The sequence below is a fragment of the Scyliorhinus canicula genome, chromosome 4 (assembly GCF_902713615.1).
Source record: "Scyliorhinus canicula chromosome 4, sScyCan1.1, whole genome shotgun sequence".
Lineage (NCBI taxonomy): Eukaryota > Metazoa > Chordata > Chondrichthyes > Carcharhiniformes > Scyliorhinidae > Scyliorhinus > Scyliorhinus canicula.
In genome coordinates, this window is record NC_052149.1 from 30,424,516 (window position 1) to 30,451,320 (window position 26,805).

A 26,805-nucleotide genomic window follows, 5' to 3' on the forward strand; every position below is an offset into this window, starting at 1 on the left:
GAATTCCAGATTTTAAAGCCTTGGCAACTGACAGCATGGCTGCCAGTAGTAGAGCAAATAATATTGAGGATGCTCAAAAATCCAGAATTAGAGGAAGGCAGATATCCCAGAGGGTTGTAGGGTTGGAGACGATTACAGAAATAGGGAGGTAAAATGGATGGCTTTGAGAATTTTAAATTTGAGGCATTGCTTAAACTGTAACCAACTTAGATCAGTGAACACAGCAGTGGTAAATGAAGTAGGATTAGTGGAAATTAGAATATAGGTAGAGTTGTTAGATAATCTCAACGACCACTACTACCACCACCATGTATTTATATAACACCTCTATTGCAATTACATTTTGCTGAGCATTTGATAGGCATGAAAATAGGCACCACAACTAAACCTATGTGAAATATTTAATATATAGGAGTTTTCCCAGGTGAATGAAAAAGTCATTCAATTTTGGGAGGATACCAGAGAAGACACTTTTAGTGTTGTGCTTGGTACTGAACTGGAAATGTAACTGTTCTTTATGCGAATGATCACATAAACCATTGTGATCGTTGTATTGTCAGATTTTAATTTCTAAAGTCCCTTGATTCTGTTATCAGTATAGAGACTGAAGACCTCAGTGAGCAAGATTTGAAGAGCGTCCAGTCCAGTGTTGCCTCTCCAGTGACGCATGAAGAACCAAAAGTGAAGAAGATCTATCCAGAATTTTCCCTATCCCTGCTTCAGTCCAGCCAACAGTGCGAGGTCTACCCCAACTTGCACAAAATCATTCAGGTATTACAGTGATATTCAGCAGCAACTTTCATAACTTGTATTAGTATGAGGACAATAGAGCGATCATTAAAACAGTAAGGATGGAGAGGAGTGCGTCACCATTCTTAAAAATAGAGGCTGAGGGCAGCACGGTGGCACAGTGGTTAGCATTGCCGAGGTCACAGGTTCAATCCCGGCACTGGGTCACTGTCCGTGTGGAGTTTGCACATTCTCCCCGTGTTTGCGTGGGTTTTGCCCCCACAAACCAAAAGATGTGCAGGGTAGGTGGATTGGCCACGCTAAATTGCCCCTTAATTGGAAAAAAATAATTGGGCACTCTAAATTTATATTTAAACAAATAGAGGCCAAGATGTTCCAGAGCAACCCGCTAGTTGCAGGATTCGCAGTGGTCAACTGAATTCCTCGTCTGGCCAAAATGCAAAGTCTCTGGACCAGCCCTGCCAGCAAATTGGGTTTCCCGACGCACCTGCCGAGCTTTCCTCCCCAACCCCATGGAGCCATGCAAACAGCTCATTACAGCAGTTTTATATCTCATTCATGGGCAGGACACCCAATTCACTAATCAGTTGGGATGCTCCAGCCCCCCAACTCCCACCTGAGAGTCCCCTTGACGTGCCAGTCTTGAGGAAAGTGGACTGGACAACTTGTAGCCTGAATGGTGGCAAGGTGTTATGTACCCTCCCAACAATTGCCTCCAGGGTGCCAATGGAGGTCGGGGGGGCTTGTGCTGGGCTGGAGGGGCTCATCAGAGGTCTTTCCAGGGATGGGACTTGTTTGGTTGCTCTCCCTAACTGCGGCATTTAAGCCCTTTAAACAGATCAAAAATTAAAGTTTTCTCATAATAACGTGAAAGTGTTCTTTTCTGTACTATTTAAAAAATGTCAGTGTGCCCAGTTTAAAGGACTGTGAGATGAAGGTAAAAGTGTTTTAAACCTTTGTAGTGGTTCACCCAATCAATTTAAGTGCGCTTTAAAGTATGGAAGTCTGTGTGTATGCTCAGAAGGCTGAAAGCTTTGAACTGCATTGTTTACATTCAATTTCATGCCTCATTGCCTTCTAAAAGCTTTTTGATTGACAGGTCCAGGCAGTTTCAAAGGGGAGATTTGGATTGTTAATTTATATAGCTCTGCAGGGGTTGCGGTCTGGGTGTGTGTTGGGGGGGGGGGGGGGTGATGGGGAGAGGTTTCTTGCCAGCGATTAGGATGGGAGGGTGCCCTGACAACGAGTGGGGGTGGGGAGGCGGCGGCAACAGCTTTTTCCAAGTGCCATTGCATGGCACGTCGGGGTCACTCCCAGTGCAGCTCGGTTTTCCTGCTGGTGGAAGCACTTAGTTGTGGATTGGGAGAATGTTATCCAGAGTATTCAGAGGTAAGTTTTGAAGGATATAGAACAGTGGAATGGGAGTATGAGATTAAAGGGATGACGTAAGGGGGAGGCGGTGGCGACTGGACGAGTAATCCAGAGAACCAGAATACTGCTCGCTCTTGGGTCCCAGGTTCAAATCCCATCATTTCAGATGATGAAATTTGAATTCAATAAAAATCTGGAATTAAAAGTCTGGTTTAGTGTTGTAAAAACTCATTGGTTTACTCAGTGGCTAAATAGCTGGCTTGCAATGCAGACCAATGCCAGCAGCGTGGGTTCAATTCCTGTACCAGCCTCCCCGAACAGGTGCCGAAATGTGGCGACTTGGGGCTTTTCACAGTAACTTGATTGAAGCCTACGCGTGACAATAAGCGATTATTATTATTATTATTATGCACTTTTGGGAAGGAAATCTGACGTCCTTACCTGGTCTGGCCTACATGTGACTCCAGACCCACAGCAAAGTGTTTGACTCTTAACTGCCCTTCAAGGGTAATTAGAGATGGGCAATAAATGCGACACCCAGTTCCCATGAATGAATTAAAAAAAAAGACTTTTTGCAAAATAAGGCTTATTGCAAATAATCACATTCAGAAAATCTATTAACAGCGTTCAATATTGGGTTTATTAGAGTGAAGAATTTATTAGATTTTAACCTAATTCATCTCTGACTTTGCTCAATTCATGATCCTTCACTTGGCAAATCCCTTGATGAACAGGATATTTAAAATTCAAGGGAATGACTGTGGTTAAAATTTATATTTTCATCTTTCTTGCTTTACAACTTGTCTTTTCAGGACAAATTCCTTGAGATTGGGCGACAACATTTCAAGACGGTGCCTTCGAACCCATATTATTTCTTTTACTGTCCTCCTTCAGCTAAGAAAGAGGCAAGTTTGCAATAACCTGAAACATGCACTGTAATTGGAATTTGAGTCAGAGATTTTAGTAAAGAAATGATGTTAGGCTATAAATTGGCCCTACTAATGAGATATGCAGATTGTCTGCACTGTAAGTCACAAACTATATTATATGGTTACAAACCGTGACAATCCCCAATGAGATATGCAAATCAGCCATTTTGTTAAGGACATTGAGGGACAGATTGGCAATGCTGTATGGTTATGTCAACTAAAGCCTGATTAGAAACGTTATCTGCTTACAAATGGGGTTAAACCTCACAAGGGATGTGCCTTTCACTTCATTTTTCTCTCTCTAAGTTATTCGGGATACGTTTCAGGGACAATGGCATATTCACAGTACTTAACCCACATTTTCATTGTGAGTGTTACAACGATGACTGCGGACAGGGTTGCGAATTGTGGGGCATCATAACTGCGCAAAGCTGTCCTTATCTGACAATTGTGTGTGGATTTTCTAGAACAGATTAAGGGATAGTGAATAAGATTGGGAAACTACTAGAGCGCCCCCCCCCCATGATCTCATTGAATGGCGGAGCAGGCTCGAGGGGCCAGATGGCCCACTCCTGCTCCTAGTTCTTATGTTCTTATTTGTGGTACTGGCTAATTTATTTAAAGAAATTGCTATGTAATGACAGTGAGGTTTCTATGTATTATTGTACTGAACGGGCCACGCTTTCTGGCTTTATGTCACTAGTTTTCCAGCTTACAAACCTGGAGACAAGATTGGGGACACACTTTGCTATTTCCCTTACTCTACCTTGTTCCCTTTTCACAGAATGGATCTGTTTGTATAAATTTTGTGTATTAAGAAATATCATGCTAACCAGGGAAACACCCGCCCCATTGAATGCAAGACATTGCCTGCCTGTTAGACTGTAGTGTTCCTTAATCAGAGAGGGATTAAAGGGGAATGATTGTGACGGACCCCAGTTAGTGTGCTTCAGTGCAACAAAGCACGTACCTCATCAGCAGCACAAAATTGTTTTCAAACAAATATTAGCTTTTTAAAAAAAAAATGTTTTTATTCTCCTTTTTCACATTTTCTTCAGAATTTACCCCCACCAATAAACAGTAAACAGTAATGGATACAATGTCAAACCCCTTATTAACAAAAACAATCCTATCCTCCCACCAACCCCCACACAACACGCATGACAATATAAGCATCAAATTAAAAAAACCCCAAAAAAGAATCAGGAATCGCCTATGGTCACCATTAACATATATAGTCTCCCCCCCCCCCCCCCCCCCCCCCAGATTCCTCCCCTCTACTTTCTCTCAAAAAACACCTCACTCAGTATCGGTCCCTTGCCCCAACTTTTCAGCTTGGCTAGGCTTATCGAAACCTGTTCTACCAGGCTCTGATGGCCGCAGCACCTCATCCCACCTCACTCCTGTTCACTGGCCGGCTTAAACCATCCAGTGTGGAGGTCCCCGCTCGAGTCTCCTTCCTCCCTGCCCCGTCCGAGGAAAACAAAGAAATCCCCTTTAACACACAACTCCAGCATACACACCCAAGCCCTAAGAACTATCATTGCAAAGGAAAGACGCAACTCTTACCTTGTCCAAATAGACAGCGTTGACTCATTTAGTACATACAACAAAATGTAGTGGAAAGATAAAGCTACATCCAGCTACATACTCTCCTACCAACCCCCTACCCTCAGTACAAGACCAGTCCTCAGTTCCATTTCTCAATTGTGCCACAGCCCTGCTGCCTTTGCAAACACCTCCGCCGCTTCTACCGTGTCAAAATAAAAGTCTTTGGATTTGTAGGTCACCCTCAACTTAGCTGGATACACTATGCCACACCGCACCTTGCTGTTATACAGTGCCGTCTTCACTCGGCCGAAGGCCTCCTCGCCAACTCCACCGTAAAATCCTGGTATATTCATACACCAATTCCAGCCCACTGCACACGCTTCTGCTTTGCCCAGCACAGGACCTTCTCCTTCACACGGTACTTACGGAAACAAGCAGTCACTACTCTTGGCGGTTCACTCGCCTTTGGTATAGGCCTCCACGACTTATGAGCCTGATCCAGTTCGTATCGAGAGGGATCTTCCCCCTCCCCCAATAGCTGCGCCAATATCGTGTCAAAATACTCCGTCGGCCTCAGGCCTTCCACCCCTTCAGACAGACCCACGATTCTCAGGTTCTCCCGCATGGATCTGTTTTCCAGGTCTTCCATTTTGCCTCGCAGACTCTTGTTGGTCTCTATCACCCTCTGCAGCACCTTCCCCATCGATGTGAGTTAACCACTGTGTTGCGATAGTGCCTCTTTCACTTCCTTCAGTGTCTCACCCTGCTCCCGCATCTCAGCCGCTGCACTCGATACTGCCGCCCTCACCGGGTCAATCGCCTCCTCCACCAGCACTTTCAATACCGCCCCCAACTCCTTCCTCATCGGTTCCATGTGTTTCGTGAACTGTTTTTCAAGTTCCACGGCCATCGCCTCGGTCATCCTTGCTGCTGCGAGCTGTGCGGCCTCACCCAGCGCCGCAGCCTCCGCCTTCCTTCCAGTTCCTGAGCCGACCTTTCCACCCACTGACGGACCTTCATTAGCCCCCTTTTTCACGGCCGTTTTTCTTTGAGATTTGGACATCTCTCTTCTTTATGCCTTCCTACCCTTGTTCAATCAAACGTTGATCCCGGAACGGGGCATCAAAACTCCGTAAAACCAATTCTCGGGCAGGAGCCCTCCAAAGTGTGGCTTCCTCCTACCTGCCGCCATCGGAGGTCCAAACAAATATTAGTTTAATAGCTGCTTTCTTCTCTCACTGCAACGGGGGTATTTCTGGTCCCTGAATCAGGACCAGTGGCTCTGTACGACCCAGGATCTAGTCTCCAGGATGCAAGAGCCTCCAAAGCTGGAAAATCAGCTGACGTCATGGAATGGGGTGAGGGTGTGGGGTGCATTTCTGAGAGGGACAAAAAGTCATGTTCATTTGGATGCATCACCATTTTAGCAGGCCCAGACCAGTGGCTTGTATTTAAAGCCATGTGCCTTTTGGAAAATAAAAATGGAAATCTAATAATGTCTACCAGCATGAATAAGAAGAACTGGAGTTGTTCTAATCGAGATTTTCTTCAATGCACTTTGTTCTGAAATGTACAGGAAGAAATTTATCAAGATGAAAGAGAACGAAAACAGAGTGAAGAAAATGACCTGTCTGAGTTGGAGAATGCAGGAGACGAGGGTAAGGTGTTTAGGAATTTTGCAGTATCTCATGGTTTAATTCAGTTGTATTCACTTATGTAATTGATTGGTTCTGAATCGGTAGTTTACGGGATTAACTTGGGCAATGGAGTTTATTCTAAATAGTGTGGCTATTGTCTGCATCTACCACTTACAGGTTAAATAAAATGAGTTGAATACAAAGTAAAATTCCAAAATCGTGCCAATAATTTGAATTAATTCCAAACTCTGGATATTCCTGCTTCATCATTATGTCATTTCCCTTTCCCATAGCATCCTGAATTATCAGAGTGACAATTCCAACTCGGGCAGATTTTACAGCTGGACTCACGGGGAATTGGTTTAAGGTTTCTTAATTTATCTTGGAACACTCAAACTAATCAAAGAGATTGCTGATGGCAATTCCAATAGTTTAGTCATGATCCCTACTGAACCCTGAGGTGAAATTGTAGAGTTCTAACACATGTACCATTGTAAAACCATGTAAGTATATTATTTTTACTGGTATAATTCCTGAATTTGGTTACCAACATTTCAGGTTTGCGTCCAGTTGCAACCATTTCGGCCGGGAGCTGTCAGCTAGAATTTTAAATGTTAAGTTTTGAGGTCTTCGTCGGATAAATTAACTTCAAAATTTACATTGGTGCGACTTCACTTTCTGAAATCCAATAGGTAATACATCCGGTTGTGGCATAGCGACAGAGAGTGATCCGGATCTGGAGGTGGAATATCGGGAAAGATCTGACAAGGAGTTACAGGATGTTGACTCGCTCTCCGATACCAACACTGTGAACAGGGATGATGATTCGTTCAGTGTTCTTGGGGGAGATTCTTTGAATGAGCAAGACTTTGCTGATCAGGAAATGCCACCATTATTTGTTCACCTCACTTGTTCACTTGGCGGGAAGAAGTGCCATGGGCCATTCTCAGTAGAATCCATACCAGTGGAGTCACTGCCCACTTGCCTTGGTAAGTGAAGAGCTTAGTTTTTAAAATAGAAACTTGGGGAATAATGCGTTCCTGTTGGAGCTTATTTTTCAATTTACTTCCATTCCTTGTGACACCTGTCATTGAAAGGGTGGGTTGCAGTTCGCTTGCCCGGTTTTTATTTGCAATCTATGAGTTGAAGGCTCTTGGCCTTCTCCTTTTCCCTGCTCTTCCAACCTGTCAGCCTGTGATGACATAGTTATTTAGGAGAGGTTTAGATGCAAACCCGGGCCACGCCACTCAGCACAGGTATTGAGATTTGACTTGTTTCACAGTAACATTGTCATATGTAGTGGCATGAATAGCACTCACTTCTTATTGACCAGTAACGAGTGGTCAGCATGTGCACTTTAACAGTTTGATGGAGTACAGGATCTCTTGCATTGTCTAGCTGAGACTAGCTGGGGCAGATGAGTCTGTAATACTTTGGGGACAGTAAATTATCTGCTCCTTGGCAAAGAATCAGCTGCTTAGATCTGAAACATTGCAAAACTCTTGTGCTACTTGGGGCATTGGTTATAACACAGGAAATCCTTTCTAATTGTTGCCCTATCTTCATTTAGGTGAAATTATCAACTGCCTGGAGAACTTTTCCGTCAAATCAATTGATCTAAATGATCTAGTTGTCACGCTGGACATCTTTGTGCTGACTCTTCCTTTAGAAGTTGAGATTATGCCTACCCATGTAAACCACCACAGGTAGGTCAAGAATCTATTATTAGTTTGCAAGTTTCAGCTAAAGTGTGCTTAGTGTATGATTGAGTATTGCATCTGAGGACCTCTGCTTCACATCTAATCAAGGATGCTAGCTTATAATTATGTGCTCAAGTCTCTCGAGACCTTCTGACTCTGAAAGAAGAGTGCTACCAATTAGCCAAAGCAGACACCTTAATAAAGTTTTCATTATGACTGGGCCAATCATCGGGAAAACAATCCAGCAAATAATCCATGCGCTTTTAATGAAAGGCAATAGAATATTACAGCATAGAAACACATTTGGCCCATCAAGGTTTCACTAGTGCATTTCTCCATGTGAACCACCCAGTTTAACTCCAGCCTGCTTCCCACTTCCTGTACCCTCTAATGTGTCTCTTGTCAAGCAATGCACTCCCTTTCAAGAAACCTGAATGGACTGTTCTCGGCAAGTTTCTGACAAATGATTCCACAATTTAACTGCCCTCTGTATAAAGAAAGGCATTTTATCCTGCTTCTCAGTTATTGCTGTGATTGTCTTAAGTATGTAACCTTTTGCTAACCTCTTTCCCCCCGTCCCCCACCCTAACCAGTAAAAACAGCTTATTAAAGAAATGTGTAGTCTCATGAGCTGCTTCCACTATGAGGCCACACTAATCAGATCACGGGTAATACAGTGTTGTCATTTAGATTATGTGCGTGGGCGTGTAGAAATAAGTGGAAATCCCTTTGCCTGCCCAAGCTGTGCTTGAGTTATAGAGTTGTCCGAGACATGAGCAGATGTTTGTGTGTGATACTCGATTTCAGGCTACATTGACTTTGTAGTACTTTTCCCAAGGAAAGCTGCGCTATTGCAGATTGATTTGTGTGTGCTTTTTTTGTGAATGTAACGCTTTGCAACATTTTCACCATGCCAAGGTACACATCTGAAAGCAGTAGCTCCATGAACCGATCACCAGGACAGCCGTCGTCATATCGATCTGATGATGAGATAATGCAAAACATGGATCGACTGGTCTCTACCACGGACGAGAGGTAGTCTGCTGCGAACTTATTTCAAAATAATTCATCCAGTTGAAATTGTTGCTCAGTATGTCCTCAGAACGTGCACAATCCATTTCAATTTGGAATTGTCGGTATGAGCAGAATACTGTGCCCAAAATGAAAATTGCAAAATATCAGCAGTATATTCCAGCATAAAAACTAAGACAGTATGCTGTGCTTTGTGAAAATCTTTTGCCAATGTAAAATTCGAATCAAAAATGTTTTTTTCAGCATATGTGACATATGGGTAGTCGACACCATAAGAATGCCTGTTCCACAGACCATGCCTAGCTTGGAATTTCAGGTTTTCTAACTGATCTACAAACAGGACCCTTTGAAATATGATCTTAAGGAAGGAATTCATTTGGTAACAGTTGGCGGCTGTGCTGGAGATCCACAAAGAATGCCAGTAGAGCTTCAGCAATACTTGTATTTGTCATTTATCTTGCCTTCCCACACTTTACCCCTAAACCTCAGAGCTTTGAGGTTAATTACTAGCCTCTTGAGTGGAACTTTATCTTTTTGAAAGCCAAAATGCTAATTACTTGGGCTGTTAATTCCTGGAAGAAGTTGTTTTTAAATTAATTCAAGGGATGTGGCTTTGCTGGCTAGGACAGCAATCAATGCCCATCCCTAATTGCCCTTGAGAAGGTGGCGGTGCGCTGCCTTCTTGAATTGCTGCAGTCCATGAGGTGTAGGTATAACCATAGTGCTGTTAGGGAAGGAGTTCCAAGATTTTGACCCAGCGACAGTGAAGGAATGGCAATATATTTCCAAGTCAGGATGGTGAGTGGCTTGAAGGGGAACCTCCAGGTGGTAGAACATAGAACAGTACAGAACAGGCCCTTCGGCCCTCGGTGTTGTGGTGGTGTTTCCATGTACCTGCTGCCCTAGTCCTTCGAGATGATAGTGGTCGGGGGTTGGAAGGTGCTATTTTAGCAACCTTGGTGGGTTCCTGCAGTGCATCTTGTAGATAGCACTCACTGCTGCTACAGTGCCTCAGTGATGGACAGTGTGAATATTTATGGAAGGGATGCTAATCAAGTAAGCTGCTTTGTCCCTGATCGTGTTGAGGTTCTGGAGTGTTGTTATCACCATCCAGGACAAATCAGGTCATGGAGTCAAAGTGGCTGGGAGTTTGGTAATTCCCAATTAATGCCAGCTGCAAGAGACATCTATCATGAACTTGACAGTGTTCAACTTGTCACATTTTCAACCTGACGATCCATAGAAACCAAATGGGACCTTTCACGTCAGTGGGCATATGCATGGCAGATGCAGTATAATGTGAATAAATGTGAGGTTATCACCTTCGGTAGCAAAAATAGGAAGACAGATTATTATTTGAATGGGTGTAAATTGAGAGAGGTGGATACTCTGTGAGACATTGGTATCCTCGGGCATCAGTCACTGATTGTAAGCGTGCACGTACTGTAAGCAGTAAAGAAGGCAAATGGTATGTTGGCCATCATAGCGTGAAGATTTGAGTATAAGAATTGGGATGTTTTACTGCAATTGTATAGGGCATTGAGGAGGCCACACCTGGAGTATTGTGTGCAGTTTTGGTGTAGTTCTTGCTATGGAGGGAGTGCAGCAAAGTTTTACCCGGCTGATTCCTGGGAAGACGGGACTGTCATATGAGGAGAGACAAAGTCAGTTGGAGTTTGGAAGAAAGAGAGGGGATCTCATTGAAACTTATAAAATTCCAACAGGATTTGACAGGGTGGATTCAGAAATAATGTTCCCCATGTTGGGGGAGTGCAGAACTAGGGTTCATAGTTTGAGGATAAGGGGTAAACCTTTTGGGAAGGAGGTGAGGAGAAACTTCTTCACCCAGAGAGTGGTGAATCTGTGGAATTCACTGCCACAGAAAGTAGTTGCTGCAAAAACATTGTGTAATTTCAAGAAGGAATTAGGTTTGGAGCTAAAGGGATCAAGGGATATGGTGTGAAGGCGGGATCAGGGTATTGAACTTGATGGTCAGCCATGATCACAATGACTGGTGGAGCAGCCTCGGAAGGGCTGAATGTTCTCCTACTTTTCTATGTATGTTTTTATGTATGTTTCAAGTCAGCATTTGTCTGGAGGAAATGTGGCCTCCTGTCGCTGGCTTTCTTATCCAACAGCCACTCAGGCATCCCGAACAGGTGCCAGAATGTGGCGACTAGGGGCTTTTCACAGCAACTTCATTTGAAGCCCACTTATGACAATAAGCGATTTTCATTTTCAGCCTGTAAATCTGGCCAGCTGTTGGTTGGAAAATGGAACAAAAAAGTTACAATGAGTTCCTGTGTTAAATAATTTCCAGGATTTCTTATCACCTGCCCCTGGCGACTGTGCTCCCTGCTCCGTCCCTGTCTCCTCACAAATATTGGGCCTTGCTTTTTCTTAGTTTACAATTAGACCGATTTAAAGTCTCCCACTACAATAGCTTTCCTGTTTTTTCAGTTGATGTGTTGGGTAAGCTGAGGACTACGTTTACTGCAGTGGGGAGAGAGACAGGCTTCCAACACTTGAAGAAATGCAACTCGATTTTATTGAGCACTTAACTATAATACATGCTTTAACTGTGGGTTGACACAATGCTGACTTGACTGGAGACCTGAGGCTAACCTGACCAGACTATCTTACTACCACATGGTGTTTGTTCAAGTTGCTGCTCACGGGCTCTGACTGTCTCAGCGGCTGGATCCCCAGAGAGAGCGGGAAAACTAGTGCCCTCTGGCTTTATAGTGGTCGTGTCCTGTCTGGTGATTGGCTGCTGTGTTTTGTGTGTTCACTGGTCATCCTGTGTGCCAATTGCTGCCTGTCTACACACCATCATATACCTGGATGTATATTATGACATCAGTCTTCCCATTTCTTCATAGTGCAAGTTATCTTACTTATTCCGCACAAGGAGTCCTTAGCAGACTCTTATTTTAGCGTGGATTTTTTTTAGTATTTAAAATCTAACTAGAGCAGTTGATTGTGTCGGTTGTCCTGAAGGACGATAATTTTGATATTTTGAATTCTCACTCTGTGTACTCGAACAGTAACTTAATTGCAGTGTTAATGTAAGCCTACTTGTGACAATAAAAACTATTATAAAATTATACCTTTCATCTCTAGGGAGGTTATGCTGCAACTGTATAAGGTGTTAGTGAGGCCACACCTGGAGTATTGTGTTCAGTTTGTGTCTCCTTACCTGAGAAAGGATGTACTGGCGCTGGAGGGTGTGCAGAGGAGATTCACGAGGTTAATCCCAGAGTTGAGTGGGTTGGATTACGAGGAGAGATTGAGTAGACTGGGACTGTACTCGTTGGAATTTAGAAGGATGCGGGAGGGGAATCTTATAGAAACATATAAAATTATGAAGGGAATAGATAGGATAGATGCGGGCAGGTTGTTTCCACTGGCGGGTGAAAGCAGAACTAGGGGGCATAGCCTCAAAATAAGGGGAAGTAGATTTAGGACTGAGTTTAGGAGGAACTTCTTTATCCAAGGTGTTGTGAATCTGTGGAGTTCCCTGCCCAGTGAAGCAGTTGAGGCTCCTTCATTAAATATTTTCCAGATAAAAATATAGTTTTTTGAAGTATAAAGGGTTATGGTATTTGGGTGGGGAAGTGGAGCTGAGTCCACAAAAGATCAGCCTTGATCTCGTTGAATGGCGGAGCAGGCTCGAAGGGCCAGATGGCCTACTCCTGCTCCTAGTTCTTATGTTCTTATCTCCAAGGTAATCTAGAACATAGAACATAGAACATACAGCACAGAACAGGCCCTTCGGCCCTCGATGTTGTGCCGAGCAATGATCACCCTACTTAAACCCACGTAACCCGTATACCCGTAACCCAACAATCCCCCCATTAACCTGACACTACGGGCAATTTAGCATGGCCAATCCACCTACCCCGCACATCTTTGGACTGTGGGAGGAAACCGGAGCACCCGGAGGAAACCCTGAATCTCCTGAAACACCTCCCTTTTTTTTAATCCAATCTACCCTTTTCTAAATATTCTTTAAGCCCTTGGTGTTATATTTATTTTCATTTTCAGTTGTTGTTCTGAAACTCCCACCACATCATGGTTCCTCACTGGCACAATTGCGTCCAGTTCTGATGTTTTGCTATTATTATTATTGTTGATGTTCCTTGCAAGTATTTTTCTCCTTGCTTTGTTTAAATGCAGCCCTTCATATTTTTTTTTGTATCAGCCTTTTTAATAGAAGGATTCCTAGTTATTTATGGCTGTAGTATTATTGCACTTGCACCATACTTGCCCGCTTAACTCCTGAATATTATCGTTTGTGAGACATCGCCTACACTGGAAAGTACTTAATTGTCTGTGCTTTGGGACATTCTACCAATCCGAAAGGCACTCTGTAAATGCAAATTCGTTCTTTCACTCACATAACTGGACGGGGAAAAAATTGTAGACTGCCGCAATGAGTAATCTCTATATTTAAGCACTTTGAAAATGACCATTTTACTCATGAAACACTCTTTGGTACATGGGCCTTTACGGGGTGTCTTCATTGGAGAAGATTATTTAGTTCTTGTGGGATAACAGTTTAGAGAAAACTGCTTTTTACATCCACCTCCATTTGAATTGGTCAAATAACCTGCATGCAAATGATAAATGTATGTCAAAAATTTGGGTCCATAGCCAGAGTAGGTAAGCTATTGCATATTGCCCTGGAACAACAACTTTGTTCACAAGGGAAATCTACAATAAGTTGTACCAATCTTTTCTGACTTGAACCAGATGATATATTTTTAAAATAATAATCTTTATTGTCACAAGTAGGCTTACGTTAACACTGGTTGGTGTTAGACCATAAGACCATAAGACATAGGAGTGGAAGTAAGGCCATTCGGCCCATCGAGTCCACTCCACCATTCAATCATGGTTGATTTCAACTCCATTTACCCGCTCTCTCCCCATAGCCCTTAATTCCTCGAGAAATCAAGAATTTATCAATTTCTGTCTTAAAGACACTCAATGTCCCGGCCTCCACCGCCCTCTGTGGCAATGAATTCCACAGACCTACCACTCTCTGGCTGAAGAAATTTCTCCTCATCTCTGTTCTAAAGTGACTCCCTTTTATTCTAAGGCTGTGCCCCCGCGTCCTAGTCTCCCCTGCTAATGGAAACAACTTCCCTACGTCCATCCTATCCAAGCCATTCATTATCTTGTACGTTTCTATTAGATCTCCCCTCAACCTCCTAAACTCCAATGAATATAATCCCACGATCCTCAGACGTTCATCGTATGTTAGGCCTACCATTCCTGGGATCATCCGTGTGAATCTCCGCTGGACCCGCTCCAGTGCCAGTATGTCCTTCCTGAGGTATGGGGCCCAAAATTGCTCACAGTATTCTAAATGGGGCCTAACTAGTGCTTTATAAAGCCTCAGAAGTACATCCCTGCTTTTATATTCCAAGCCTCTTGAGATAAATGACAACATTGCATTTGCTTTCTTAATTACGGACTCAACCTGCAAGTTTACCTTTAGAGAATCCTGGACTAGGACTCCCAAGTCCCTTTGCACTTTAGCATTATGAATTTTGTCACCGTTTAGAAAATAGTCCATGCCTCTATTCTTTTTTCCAAAGTGCAAGACCTCGCACTTGCCCACGTTGAATTTCATCAGCCACTTCTTGGACCATTCTCCTAAACTGTCTAAATCTTTCTGCAGCCTCCCCACCTCCTCAATACTACCTGCCCCTCCACCTATCTTTGTATCATCGGCAAACTTGGCCAGAATGCCCCCAGTCCCGTCATCTAGATCGTTAATATATAAAGAGAACAGCTGTGGCCCCAACACTGAACCCTGCGGGACACCACTTGTCACCGGTTGCCATTCCGAAAAAGAACCTTTTATCCCAACTCTCTGCCTTCTGTCTGACAGCCAATCGTCAATCCATGTTAGTACCTTGCCTCGAATACCATGGGCCCTTATTTTACTCAGCAGCCTCCCGTGAGGCACCTTGTCAAAGGCCTTTTGGAAGTCAAGATAGATAACATCCATTGGCTCTCCTTGCTCTAACCTATTAGTTATCTCTTCAAAGAACTCTAACAGGTTTGTCAGGCATGTTAACATGTTAACACTGGTTAACAGGGGCTGGTTTACCACACAGGGCTAAATTGCTGGCTTTTAAAGCAGACCAAGACAGGCCAGCAGCACTGTTCAATTCCCGTACCAGCCTCCCCGAACAGGCGCCAGAATGTGGCGACTAGGGGCCTTTCACAGTAACTTAATTTGAAGTCTACTTGTGACAAGCGATTTTCATTTTTTCATTTCATTTCACACTGCAGAGAACGTGCAGACTCCACACAGACAGTGACCCAAGCCGGGAATCGAACCTGGAACCCTGGAGCTGTGAAGCAACAGTGCTAACTACTGTGCTACTGTGCTGCCCTTTAAAAGGAGTTTGTGATTAGTACAAGGCATGAGGAGTTGGGGATTCCTCTTCTTGTGCCTGAGGCTATAGGATCGCCTAAGCACTGAGATTCCATGAAAATGAGTAGCACTTGCCCATGAGGGAGTTCAGCTAATCGTCCTCCTATTTAAATGAAGGGATGGAAATCGAGCAGGCTTTTTTGACAGGCTTGTGCTGCTGTGAAACATGTTTTCCTGTATTCGTTGTGTCAGGGCGATCCAATAACCCATGTGCAAGAAATCTGCTCCTTAGTGTTTACGGGATTTTACAGGTTTTTTTTCAACTGATCGCTGTCTTAAGTAGATGTCTCCTCATCCTTGAGCTTTGTGTTACTTTATTTCAGGATTGCGGAGGCCCTGTGTGATCCACTGTCCAAGCTGCCCACATTGCACAAACAAGCTGTCCTCGCTACAATGGAGGAGGTACTGTCAAAAAACAGTAATTACTGAGTTGTTAGTAGCCTATTGAGTGTTTTAGCAAGGTACACTGCTTCCATTAATTCCCCTTGTATCAGCATGGTGTACAAACCATAGATCTAAGAATTTGGAACTTCACCCATATTGTAAAACATTTCAGTGCAATCAACAAAGACTGTACAAAGTGTTCTCTCTCCAGTTGCTTTTTACTGTATGGTACCTATCAAAAGGCAGAATTTCCAGCACCTTTCCCATGTTCCTGCTATAGCTAATAATGATGAAAAATGAAAGTTTCCAAGAGGACCAGGGTGAGATCACAGTTTCTGCTCGTGTTTTCAGATAACACCCTCACTCATTGTGCACATGAACAATAAGCACTCATGTTTTTATGACACCTTTAACATAGAAAAGTGTGCCAAAGCGCTTCACGGAAGTATAACCAGACATAGATTATACCAAGCCAAAGGAGATGTTAAATGAGGGCATTAAAAGCTTCGCCAAAGAGGTAGATTTTACATAAAACATAAGAAATAGGAACAGGAATGAGGTATTCAGCTCATCGAGCCTACTCCACCATACAGGAAGATGCCAGCTGAAATTCTGGATTCAGTTCACTTTCCTGGCCACCATGGCTGGAATTCTCCGGCCATTCGTTGGCAGCGGGATTCTTTGGCCCTGCTGGCAGCGCACCCCGCTCGTGGGTTTCCTGGTGGTGTGGGGTGGTTTCAGTGGGAATTCCTATTGACAGCGAATAGGGAACAGAGAATCCTGCCACAAGTGAACGGTGCGTCATCTTCCACTGCTGAGAAACACGCGTCTGGGAGGCCGGAGAATCCAGCCCCATATCCCTTAATACCCTTTGTGACCAAAAAGCTAATTAACTCAGTATTGAATTAACTGAACATCCAAATCCTCGAGATAGAGAATGGCAGTGATTCACAGTCCTTTGACTGAAGACATTGCTCCTCATTATATGACCACTCCACAGAATGATTACCCCCCCGAAGGAGACCATTCAGCCCATTGTGTGTGTGCTGGCTCTTTGAAGCAGAAATTCGCTCTGCCAAGCAATCATGGCTGATATTTTTCTCATCTCCATTCTCCTGCCTTCTCCCCATAACCCCTGATCCCCTTATTAATCAAGAACCTATCTATCTCTGTTGCAAAGACACTCAGTGATTTGGCCTCCACAGCCTTCTGCGGCAAAGAGTTCCTCAGATTCACCACTCTCTGGCTGAAGAAATTCCTCCTCATCGCTGTTTTAAAGGATTGTCCCTATAGTCTGAGATTGTGTCCTCTTCTTCTAGTTTTTCCTACAAGTGGAAACATCCAATTATTAAAAAATAAATAATCCAATTCCATCTTGTAAACCTCAATTGTGTCTGTCTCCATCACACTCTTGGGCAGTGCATTCCAGATCCTCACCACTCACTGCGTGCAAAGGTATTTCCTCCTGTCACCATTGCTTCTTTTGCCAATTACTTCAAATCTGATGTTTTCTTGTTCTCGATTCTTCCATCAATGGGAACAGTTTTTCTCTAACTACTCTGTCAAGACTGCTCATGATTTTGAATACATCTATCAAATCTTCTCTCGACCTTCTCTCTGTCAAGGAAAACAGCCCCAGTACATCTTGAAACCATTCTCATCAATTATTTTTGCAATCTCTCTGATGCTTTCACATCTGTCCTAAAGTGTGGTGCACAGAACTGGACGCAATGCTCAAGTTGAGGCTGAACCTCTATTCTATATAAGTTTAACATAACTTCCTTGCTTTTGTACCCTAGGGGCTGGTTTACCACACAGGGCTAAATTGCTGGCTTTTAAAGCAGACCAAGACAGGCCAGCAGCACGGTTCAATTCCCGTACCAGCCTCCCCAACAGGCGCCAGAATGTGGCGACTAGGGGCCTTTCACAGTAACTTCATTTGAAGCCTACTTGTGACAATAAGTGATTTTCATTTCCTTTTCCTATGACCCTATTAATAAAGCCCAGAATACTGAATACTTTAACCACCCTCTAAACCTGTTCTGCCACCTTCAGTGGTTTCTGCACATGTGCACCCTGGTTCCTCTGCTCTTCCACCTCCTTTATAATTGTGTCCTTTATTTTATATAATCTCTCTGGTTCTTCGAGTTAAAATGAATCACTTCATATTCTGTGCAATAAATTTAATCTGCCACTTGTCCCCCTATTCCACAAACCTGTCTATATTCTTGTGAAGTGCTGCACCACTGTTCACAATATTTCCAAGTTTTGTATCATCTGCAGATTTTGAAGTTGTGCCCTGTACACACCGAGGTCTCGGTCATAAATATATATTAGGAAGAGCAGGAATCCAAACTCCAGCTCCTAGCGAACTCAATTTAAACTTTTCTCCAGTCCAAAGAAACTTTCATTAACTACTACTTTCTGTGTCCTGTCAGTCAGCCAATTTTGTATCTGTTTTATCCCATGCTCATTATCCTTGTACTTTGGCCTTGGTTCTACACTCCCCAACCAAGGGTTTGTCCTTCAAAACTGCAAAAAAAAAAACACTTTTCAATGAGAAACCCACTTTTCAATTAGATTAATTCTCATTCTTCTAAATTTGAGGCAATATAAGTCCATTCTACTCGAGCTTTACTTATTAGACAGCTCTCTCTTCCTCGAAATCAATGTAATGAACATTCAATGCATCCCCTCGAAGGCCCTATTTTAACAAGACCAAAACATTGCACAGCACTTCAAATATGGTCTCATCTGAAGTTCTATATAATTGGAGTAAAACTAGTAGAATTTTTTAAAAATTCAAATATAGTTGAAATATAAATATAATTGCTGCAAAACTTCCATACTCCTACACTTCACATTGCGAAAATGGCTAGCATACATATAATTTTTCTTCCTAATTGCTTGTAGTATCTGCCTGTTAACTTTGTGATTTGTGTGCAAGGATTCCCAAATCCCTCTCACCTTTAAAAAAAAAAAAAAAAATTCTGCTTTTCCATTCTCCCTACAAAAGTGGATAATTTCACAACGCTCCACAACTTAATCCATCTGTCACCTCCTTGCCCACTCACGTGCTCAGCCTAAATCCCTTTGCAGCCTCTTGATGCCCTCCTTATAGCTTACTTTTCCACCTAGCTTTGTAATGTCAGCAAACTTGGATATATTACACTCAGCCCCCTCACCTAAGTCATTGACATCAATTGCTGAGGTCCAAGCACTAATCCTTGTGGCACTCCACTAGTTGCACCCTGCCATCCTGAAAAGAATGCATATATTCCGACTCTGTTTTCTCTCTGTTAGCCAGTCCTTAATCCATGCTCATATACTACTGCTGATCTTGTGAGCCCAAATGTTGTGTAACAATCTCTTGTGTGGTGTCTAACTGAATACTTTCTGAAAATCCAGATACATTACACCCACTGGTTCTCCATTATTTACTCTGCTCATTACAGCCTTAAAGAGCTTGAATAAAATTGTCAAGCATGACTTCCTTTTCATTAAAACCATGTTGATTCTGCCTGCGTACATTATAATTTAAAAAGTGCTCTGTTACCCCATGCGTGCAACATAATCTAATAGAGGCTGTGAGAAAGTATATGGTGTGTCATGATCTGGAGCTTCTGAGTAGGATTGGATGTGGTAGTTTGGAATGGTGCATATTTATGTCTCTGTTTTTCTAGGTGGAGAGGGCAAAGTCACATATCACTCTGTCCTGTCAAAGGTCAGGGCCTTCAACCACTAGGTGGAAGCCTATATTTGTAGTGTCCAATGACCTTAGGGCCATATGCACCTCACAAACCTTGACTAACCAATCCACAGAACCATATTAATATCCCTAGACTCGGGCAGCACGGTGGCGCAGTGGGTTGGCGCTGCGGCCTCATGGCGCTGAGGTCCCAGGTTCGATCCCGGCTCTGGGTCATTGTCTGTGTGGAGTTTGCACGTTCTCCCCGTGTTTGCATGGGTTTCGCCCCCACAACCCAGGTGCAGGGTAGGTAGATTGAACACGCTAAATTGCCCCTTAATTGGAAAAAATGAATTGGGTACTCTAAATTTATAATAAAAAAAAAAAAAAATATCCCTAGACTCACCTGTTTGATTTCTTATTTTGCTCTTGCATATATGCATCGTAATAATCAATAACGTGGGTCAAAAACCGGAGCATTTGCTTGAATATCACTCTGCAGAGTTTAAGAAAACCTGTTGTTAAACAGTAGCAAAAAATCCAGCCGTGAAAGTTGATTTCCAGGGGCCTAGATCTGGCTATTGACTCAAATTATCTTATCATTCCCAAGGTGTGGTAGTAAGGCCACAAGACCCTCAAAAGCATGTTTAAAGATTTTTGTCAGTGACCCAGTTAATAAAGATCAGTCAAGATCCATCTTAATATTTACTGAAGCATGCCTCGTGTTTGTCGAATGAGAAAATATTGACTTTGTCTGGGACGATCCCAGTTCTACAACTTACTAATAGTAACTCTGGACTGCACGCGAAACATGACAAGATGATTGCGATGCCAATTAGTTGACTCTTTCATTGATATTGAACTGCAGTGCAATTATTGATCAATTTTAATTATTCCCTTGGGTTCTGCACCATTATGATGGATGTTTAAGTTTCACATTACTTAAAATAGTCTGTGAATGATTAGCTTCTTTTTTTAAACTAGCTGAATTTAATAAGGACTGTGTAAAGTTGTAGCTTCCGTAATTTTCACAGGTGTCTGGTTTTCCAACTCATTCTGTATTGCCATCTGTTCTTTAGATCCATTGGCTTCTGGAAGATGAGATTGTTTCAGCTCTGCGGCATTCAACAAATATTACTTTAGCTACCCTACAGAAAGTGTCTGATCATGTGCTGGGATCAAAGGGCAGACCACGATGCCACAGCGAAGAGGTTCCTTTAAAGTTTGTCTTTGGTCCAGAGCAGTCACTGGAGAAATTTAAAGAGGTGCGAAGAAACTTTAATTGTGGCTGGCAGAGTAGAGTGTTATTCTTAATCCATCATTTGTAGAGAACTTTTCCGACCAAGCGAGATGCGCAGCGAGATGTGATCATTATTCCTACCTTAACTGGCAAATAAAACCGGCATGGGAGGGAGGAAGCGAACTACTGAGGCACTAAATACATATTTTGAGACGACACGGATGTTGGGCAAGAATTTAAAAATCCTGATTTGAAGAAAATGCAATTGTTACGTAACTATAATTTGTATACTCTATTCATGAAGGCCTCGCCTTCTCAACCTTGCCCTTGCCTGAGGTTTGGTGATCCTTGGGTTAAATCATCACCAGTCAGCTCTTCCCCTCAAAGGGGAAAGTAGCGTCGAGTCAGCTGGGACTACGGTGACTTTGCTTTACTCTACTCTTCTTCAGAATAGCTCTTGAAATCATCCACGAGGAAAGTCCTCTTTCAGCTCTCTCAAACAGGCAATTCATGCTACCGCATAACACCGACAGCGTGTGAATATGCTCATGATTAGGAGCAGACTATATCTTAAATTAATCGAAACAAGTATGCTAAATGATTAATATCTTTACGACAATTTTAGTTTTAACAGTTGCTATTTCCATGTTTTCATTTTAAGGAGTTTAAACGCATGAACCTTCCAGGGTACCTCCTCAATGAGGAGGAAAACAACTTCTACTATCTGTCCGTGAGTCGCTTGCATGCACAAAGAATAGAAGCAGTGCAGAAACTTTCCACAGAACTCGCACAGCATAGTCTGGAAAGTGATTGCGTGGCAGTGGCCTGTGATGACAGTGCAGACGCCGAGGTAGCTCTGATCTGCCACCAGCGGGCAGAAAACTGGAGTAAACGAATGGAAATGGCAACAGCGTTGTCAGTGATTGAAGGAGAGAAACACGAAGATAAGTCACAGGTAAATGTTTTTCTGTCCAGGTGATAATTGGATCATTAGGCTGTTTGAAGTGAAAAGTTTAGTTGGTTAAAATAGTAGTGGTAAGAATATTTTCCGTGTGGTTGATCAGTAAATTCTATTGGAGTTGGCTTCTGCTGTGACAAGTGGGTTATAAGCTATGAATTCCAATGTATGCTGTTAAAATTATTTTATTCAAGTTGCCTAGGATTTTAGATATAATTGTAATGCAATAGAAACATGGTATGCAGCCATGGAGTTAACATAGTTTAAGGTGCAAACATTTCTATGTCTAACCACCTTCAGCTATTTCATCAATTACCTTCTTTCCATCATAAGGTCAGAAGTGGGATTATTCATTGATGACTGCACAGTGTTTAGCACTATTTGCGACTCCCAGACACTGGAACAGTCCATGTCCAAATGTAGCAAGACCTGGACAATGTCAAGGCCTGGGCTGGCAAGTAACATTCAGGCCACACAAGTGCCAGGCAATAACCATCTCCAACAAGAGAATTTAACCATTGCCCCTTGACATTCAATGGCATAACCATTGCTGGACCCCCACTCTCAACATCGTGGGGATTACCATTGATCAGAAACTGAATTGGACTATTGTGGTTACAAAAGGAGGTCAGAGATTGGGAATCCTGTGGTGAGTAACTCACCTCTTGACTCCGCAAAGTTTGTCCAGCACCAAGAGGTGCAAGTCTGGAGTGTAATGGAATACTTTCCTGTTTGCCTGGATGAATGCTGCTCCACCAACACTCAAGACCATGACAAAGCAGTCCACTTGATTGTACTCCATTCACAAACATTCAATCCCTCCACCACCAATCTACATTGACAGCCGTGTGTACCATCTATAAGATGCGCTGCAGAAACTCTCCAAGGCTCTTTAGACAACACAATCCAAACCCATGATTGTTACCAAATAGAAGGACAAGGCAGCAGATACCCGAGAACACTATCACCTGGAAGTTCCCCGCCAAGCTGCACACCATGCTGACTTGGAAATATGTTGCTGTTCCTTCACTGTTACTGGGTCAAAGTCCCTCCCAAATAACACAGTGGGTGTACCTACACCACATGAACTGCAGCAGTACAAGAGGTAGCTCACCACTACCTTCTCAAGAGCAATTGGGGATGGGCAATAAATGCTGGCTAACCAATGACGTCCACATCCCAGGAATTGATATACTACAAAATTCCTACTTTAATAAAAAAGTTCCTTTATTTTAAGCACTGGTTGAAAATTGTCATAAGGAAATTGCATACACACCAATGTTTTAAAGGGTACATTAGTATTAACGTAGCATAGACAAGAAGAGGTCCACTAGATGGATTTAGTTTTTAAAAAATTATTTACTACAACAAAATGAGAGAATGGAATCATTTTACTCCCAAAGTATAGACTTCAGGGAGATTTTATTGAGGTTTTAACACGGATTAAGGGATTAGATTGTGTTGATCTAATTGCATATTTGGATTAGTTAAGCCAGTGCACACCGGAGACGTGTATGTTATGAAAAGAGAAAACAAGGTTAGATTTCAGGAAGTTTTTTCTGAAGAGAATTATTAACTTTTGGAAAAAGCTAGTGGCTTAACAGTTAACTCCATATTCACTGCAGGCATTTTAAATGGACAAGTTCTTGGCTATGTCTGATACCATGATTACAAAGGAAAGGAGGAGTATTGGGTGGGTGAGTTTTATAGCTAGTGTTCTGGAGTTCATGTTGATTGCCTTCGAGAGTCGAAGAGGAATTTCCGAGATTTTCATCCCCCTATATAGGCCTTGGGTTTTTTTCCTCGAGACTTTTCCCTCTCCTAGAGGACTACACGTTAACTGATGACTGGTAGGTCTCTGGGTATTGTGATACTTATAGTTGCACCATAATGTGCAGGACAAGCTGGATCGCCCTTTCCTGTCTGCAATTTTCATATGTTTGTTTAATGGATTAATTTAATGCATCAGTTGTTATTTGTGCCTTGCTATGGTTTCTGTTTTGCAGATTTTGCAAGAAGAAAACAAGTCAGCATCTGAGAGAATGTTAGTAGCTGCAGTGACTAATGGAGTATATCTTGCATCTGCTGAATCAGTTGAGGAGAGCATAGATGGGAAAAGTTGCCTCTCTATCAGCCAGTCTGATCAGCAAGATCAAGTGTTTACAGTGATCAAGTCTGAGCGATCCCTAACTAACACACCCCTACTGCAGTCAAGCCCAGGACCTGAGAAAGTACAAGTGGTAAATCCACCATCACAGGCCTCTTCTGCCGTGAGCCTCGCTGAATCTGTGCAGTCCATTATACCTGGCAGTACAGGTATGCTATTCTTTTTTTTTATTTAACTCACATACTCACTCAATAACCAAAGTGTTAGACCATTATGTTTCAAAGTAGGCGATTGCAGTTAGATTCCCAGGCCAACGTTTTCCAGCCCCACCTGCCATTGGAATCTTCTGGTCCCGCCAAAAGTCTATGGACCTTTGGCTGACCCACCAGATCCACCACGGCTGTGGGAAAGCTGGAAAATCCTGACCCCCCACCTTGACTAATTCTTATTCTGAGAGATGAATGCAAAGAGAATTGAAGGAAAGGCTCTGTATTATTTTATTTTTTTATTTTTGCCAATTGAGGGGAAATCTAGCATGGCCAATCCACCTACCCTGCACATCTTTGGGTTGTGAGGGTGAGACCCACGCAGACTTGGGAGAATGTCCAAACTCCCTGGGTCAGTGACCCAGCGCTGGGATCGAATCCGGGTCCTCAGCAACTTGAGGCAGCAGTGCTGACCACTGCACCACCCTGGGCTATTTTTGATGACAGAGTGCAGTGGAAGCTTGAATATTAAAAGGTAGCTTTGATATCACAGAATCGCTACAGCGCAAAAGGAGGCCCTTCAGCCCAACTAGTCTGCACTGACCCTCCGAAGGAGCACCCTATCTAGCTCCAATCCCCCACCCTAACCCTGCAAGCCCACCCAACCTTTGGACACTTAAGGGCAATTTAGCATGGCCAATCCACTGAACCTGCACATCTTTGGACTGTGGGGGGAAACTGGAGCACCCAGAGGAAACCCACTCAGACACGGAGAACGTGCAAACGTTTTGGGCGGCACAGTAGCACTGGTTAGTGCTGTTGCTTCACAGAGCCAGGGTCCCAGGTTCGAATCCCTGCTTGGGTTACTGCCTGTGTGGAGTCTGCAAGTTCTCCCTGTGTCTGCGTGAGTTTCCTCCAAGTGCTCCGGTTTCCTCCCACACGTCCTGAATGAAGTGCTGTTAGCTGAATTGGACATTCTGAATTCTCCCTCCGTGTACCCGAACAGGTGCCGGAGTGTGGAGATTAGGGGATTTTCACAGTAACTTCATTGCAGTGTTAATGTGAACCTACTTGTGACAGTAGTAAAGATTATTATTAGTAACTCCAGACAGACAGTCACCCGAGGTCGGAATCAAACCCGGTTCCCTGGCGCTGTTGTAGCAGTGCCAACCACTGTGGCGGCATGCCGCCCAAAGAGGTTTGTGGAAGTTGAAACTACTTTTGCATAAGTCACCTAAAATGCATGTCAAGTGTTTTGTTTTTAGTTTGAATTTTCATGGGCTCTTGAATTCTTGGTTCATTGAATCATAGAATTTACAGTGCAGAAGGAGGCCATTCGGATAATCGAGTCTGCACTTGCTCTTGGAAAGAGCACCCTACTTAAGCCTATACCTCCACCCTATTCTCGTAACCCCACCTAACCTAAGGGCAATTTAGCATGGCCAATCCACCTAACCTGCATATCTTTGGGCTATGGGAGGAAACCGGAGCACCCGGAGGAAACCCATGCAGAGACGGGGAGAACGTGCAGATTCCGCACAGACAGTGATCCAAGCCAGGAATCAAACCTGTGACCCTGGAGCTGTGAAGCAACTGTGCCATCCACTGTGCACCCGTGCTGCCCAGCAGGATAAGTACTGAACATCCAGGCCGGCGTTCTCCGAAACCCCGGCCAAGTGTTGACGCTGGCGTAAACACCGGTGTGGTGCACGCCGGCATCAACGGGTCTCCTGGCCCAGCGATTCAGTGGCCCTTGGCCTCTGGGAGCCAGCACGACACCGGAGTGCTGCGCGCTGCTCCCCGCTGATATGCGGCCCTGCACTGCCGGTGCAGATCCGTGCATGCGCACGCCTGCCGGCGCATGCGCGTTGTGGCTGCCTCTGCACCGGCGTATGCGCGTGGTGGCCGTCTCCGCGCCGGCGCATGCAAGTGGTGCCCGTTTCCGTGCCGGCACCGTGCAACATGGCAGAGCCCTACAGCGGACCCACGCAGAAGGAGGTAGGCACTCTCCAGATCGTAGGTGCCTGCTGATCGGTTGCCCCCGTGGTACCAGGTTGGAATTCGGCCGGTCAACCATGGAGAATTGCCACGGGGGCCTCTTTCAGCGACCGGCGACGCGTCGACCGCACGGGTATGATTGGTGCCGATTCTCCGGACACCGGAGAATCCTGGCCCCATTATTTGGTAAAGTTTACTATCTGTTTAATTTTGAGCCATTGGGGACTTGTGATACCGTAGTCTAGGTATCACTTACTTTTTATAAATTAAAAAAGGACATTATTGAAATGGGGCAATGCAAACCCATTTTTGCATTGTGATAGCTTTGTTAGATTATCTAAATAGACCAATCAGATGCTTAAAAAGCTGTTTTAGAGTAAGGCCCTTAATTATGCAACTGTTTTTGTTTTCTGACCTGGTCCCTTCCGTTATGCAGGAAAATTGATGTTGTCTTTTTGCATGGTATTTTTCCCTTTCTCAATCCCGAAATCTTGTGCCATTCTCTCTTTTTGACACGAGTAACAATTGGAGATTCCATCTCCAACCAGCTTGTGATCTCAACCTCTAAGCCTGCCCATCACTGGAGCTTCTGGGAGTTCATGAGTAGATGGCTAGGTGTACTATAAATTCCTGAAAGATTGGCATTGGCTGGTTGAGCATCCTCTGCAACGGATAGGAATCAAAGCTTTGCAGAGCAACACTTAGCAACCACAAAGTCTGTAGCCAGTTCAGGCCATCTTATTGTAATTTCCTATTCACTCTTTCTTGTGTGTGTGTATCTTTCTTTCGTGCTCTGTTTT

The 26,805-nt window shown here is 43.6% G+C and overlaps 1 protein-coding gene across 3 annotated transcripts in view; it reads left to right on the forward strand.

Moving 5' to 3' along the window:
* szt2 (SZT2 subunit of KICSTOR complex) overlaps positions 1–26,805 on the forward strand; it is a 300,727-nt gene that overhangs the window by 146,790 nt on the left and 127,132 nt on the right. For all 3 annotated transcript variants that reach the window (XM_038793974.1, XM_038793973.1, XM_038793972.1), the window contains 10 exons: positions 597–771; positions 2,934–3,026; positions 6,178–6,259; positions 6,931–7,227; positions 7,809–7,944; positions 8,857–8,973; positions 15,748–15,826; positions 20,576–20,761; positions 21,398–21,691; positions 23,701–24,010. In XM_038793974.1, coding sequence (XP_038649902.1) covers positions 597–771; positions 2,934–3,026; positions 6,178–6,259; positions 6,931–7,227; positions 7,809–7,944; positions 8,857–8,973; positions 15,748–15,826; positions 20,576–20,761; positions 21,398–21,691; positions 23,701–24,010 — 1,769 coding nt within the window. The remainder of the gene's footprint in view (positions 1–596; positions 772–2,933; positions 3,027–6,177; positions 6,260–6,930; positions 7,228–7,808; positions 7,945–8,856; positions 8,974–15,747; positions 15,827–20,575; positions 20,762–21,397; positions 21,692–23,700; positions 24,011–26,805) is intronic.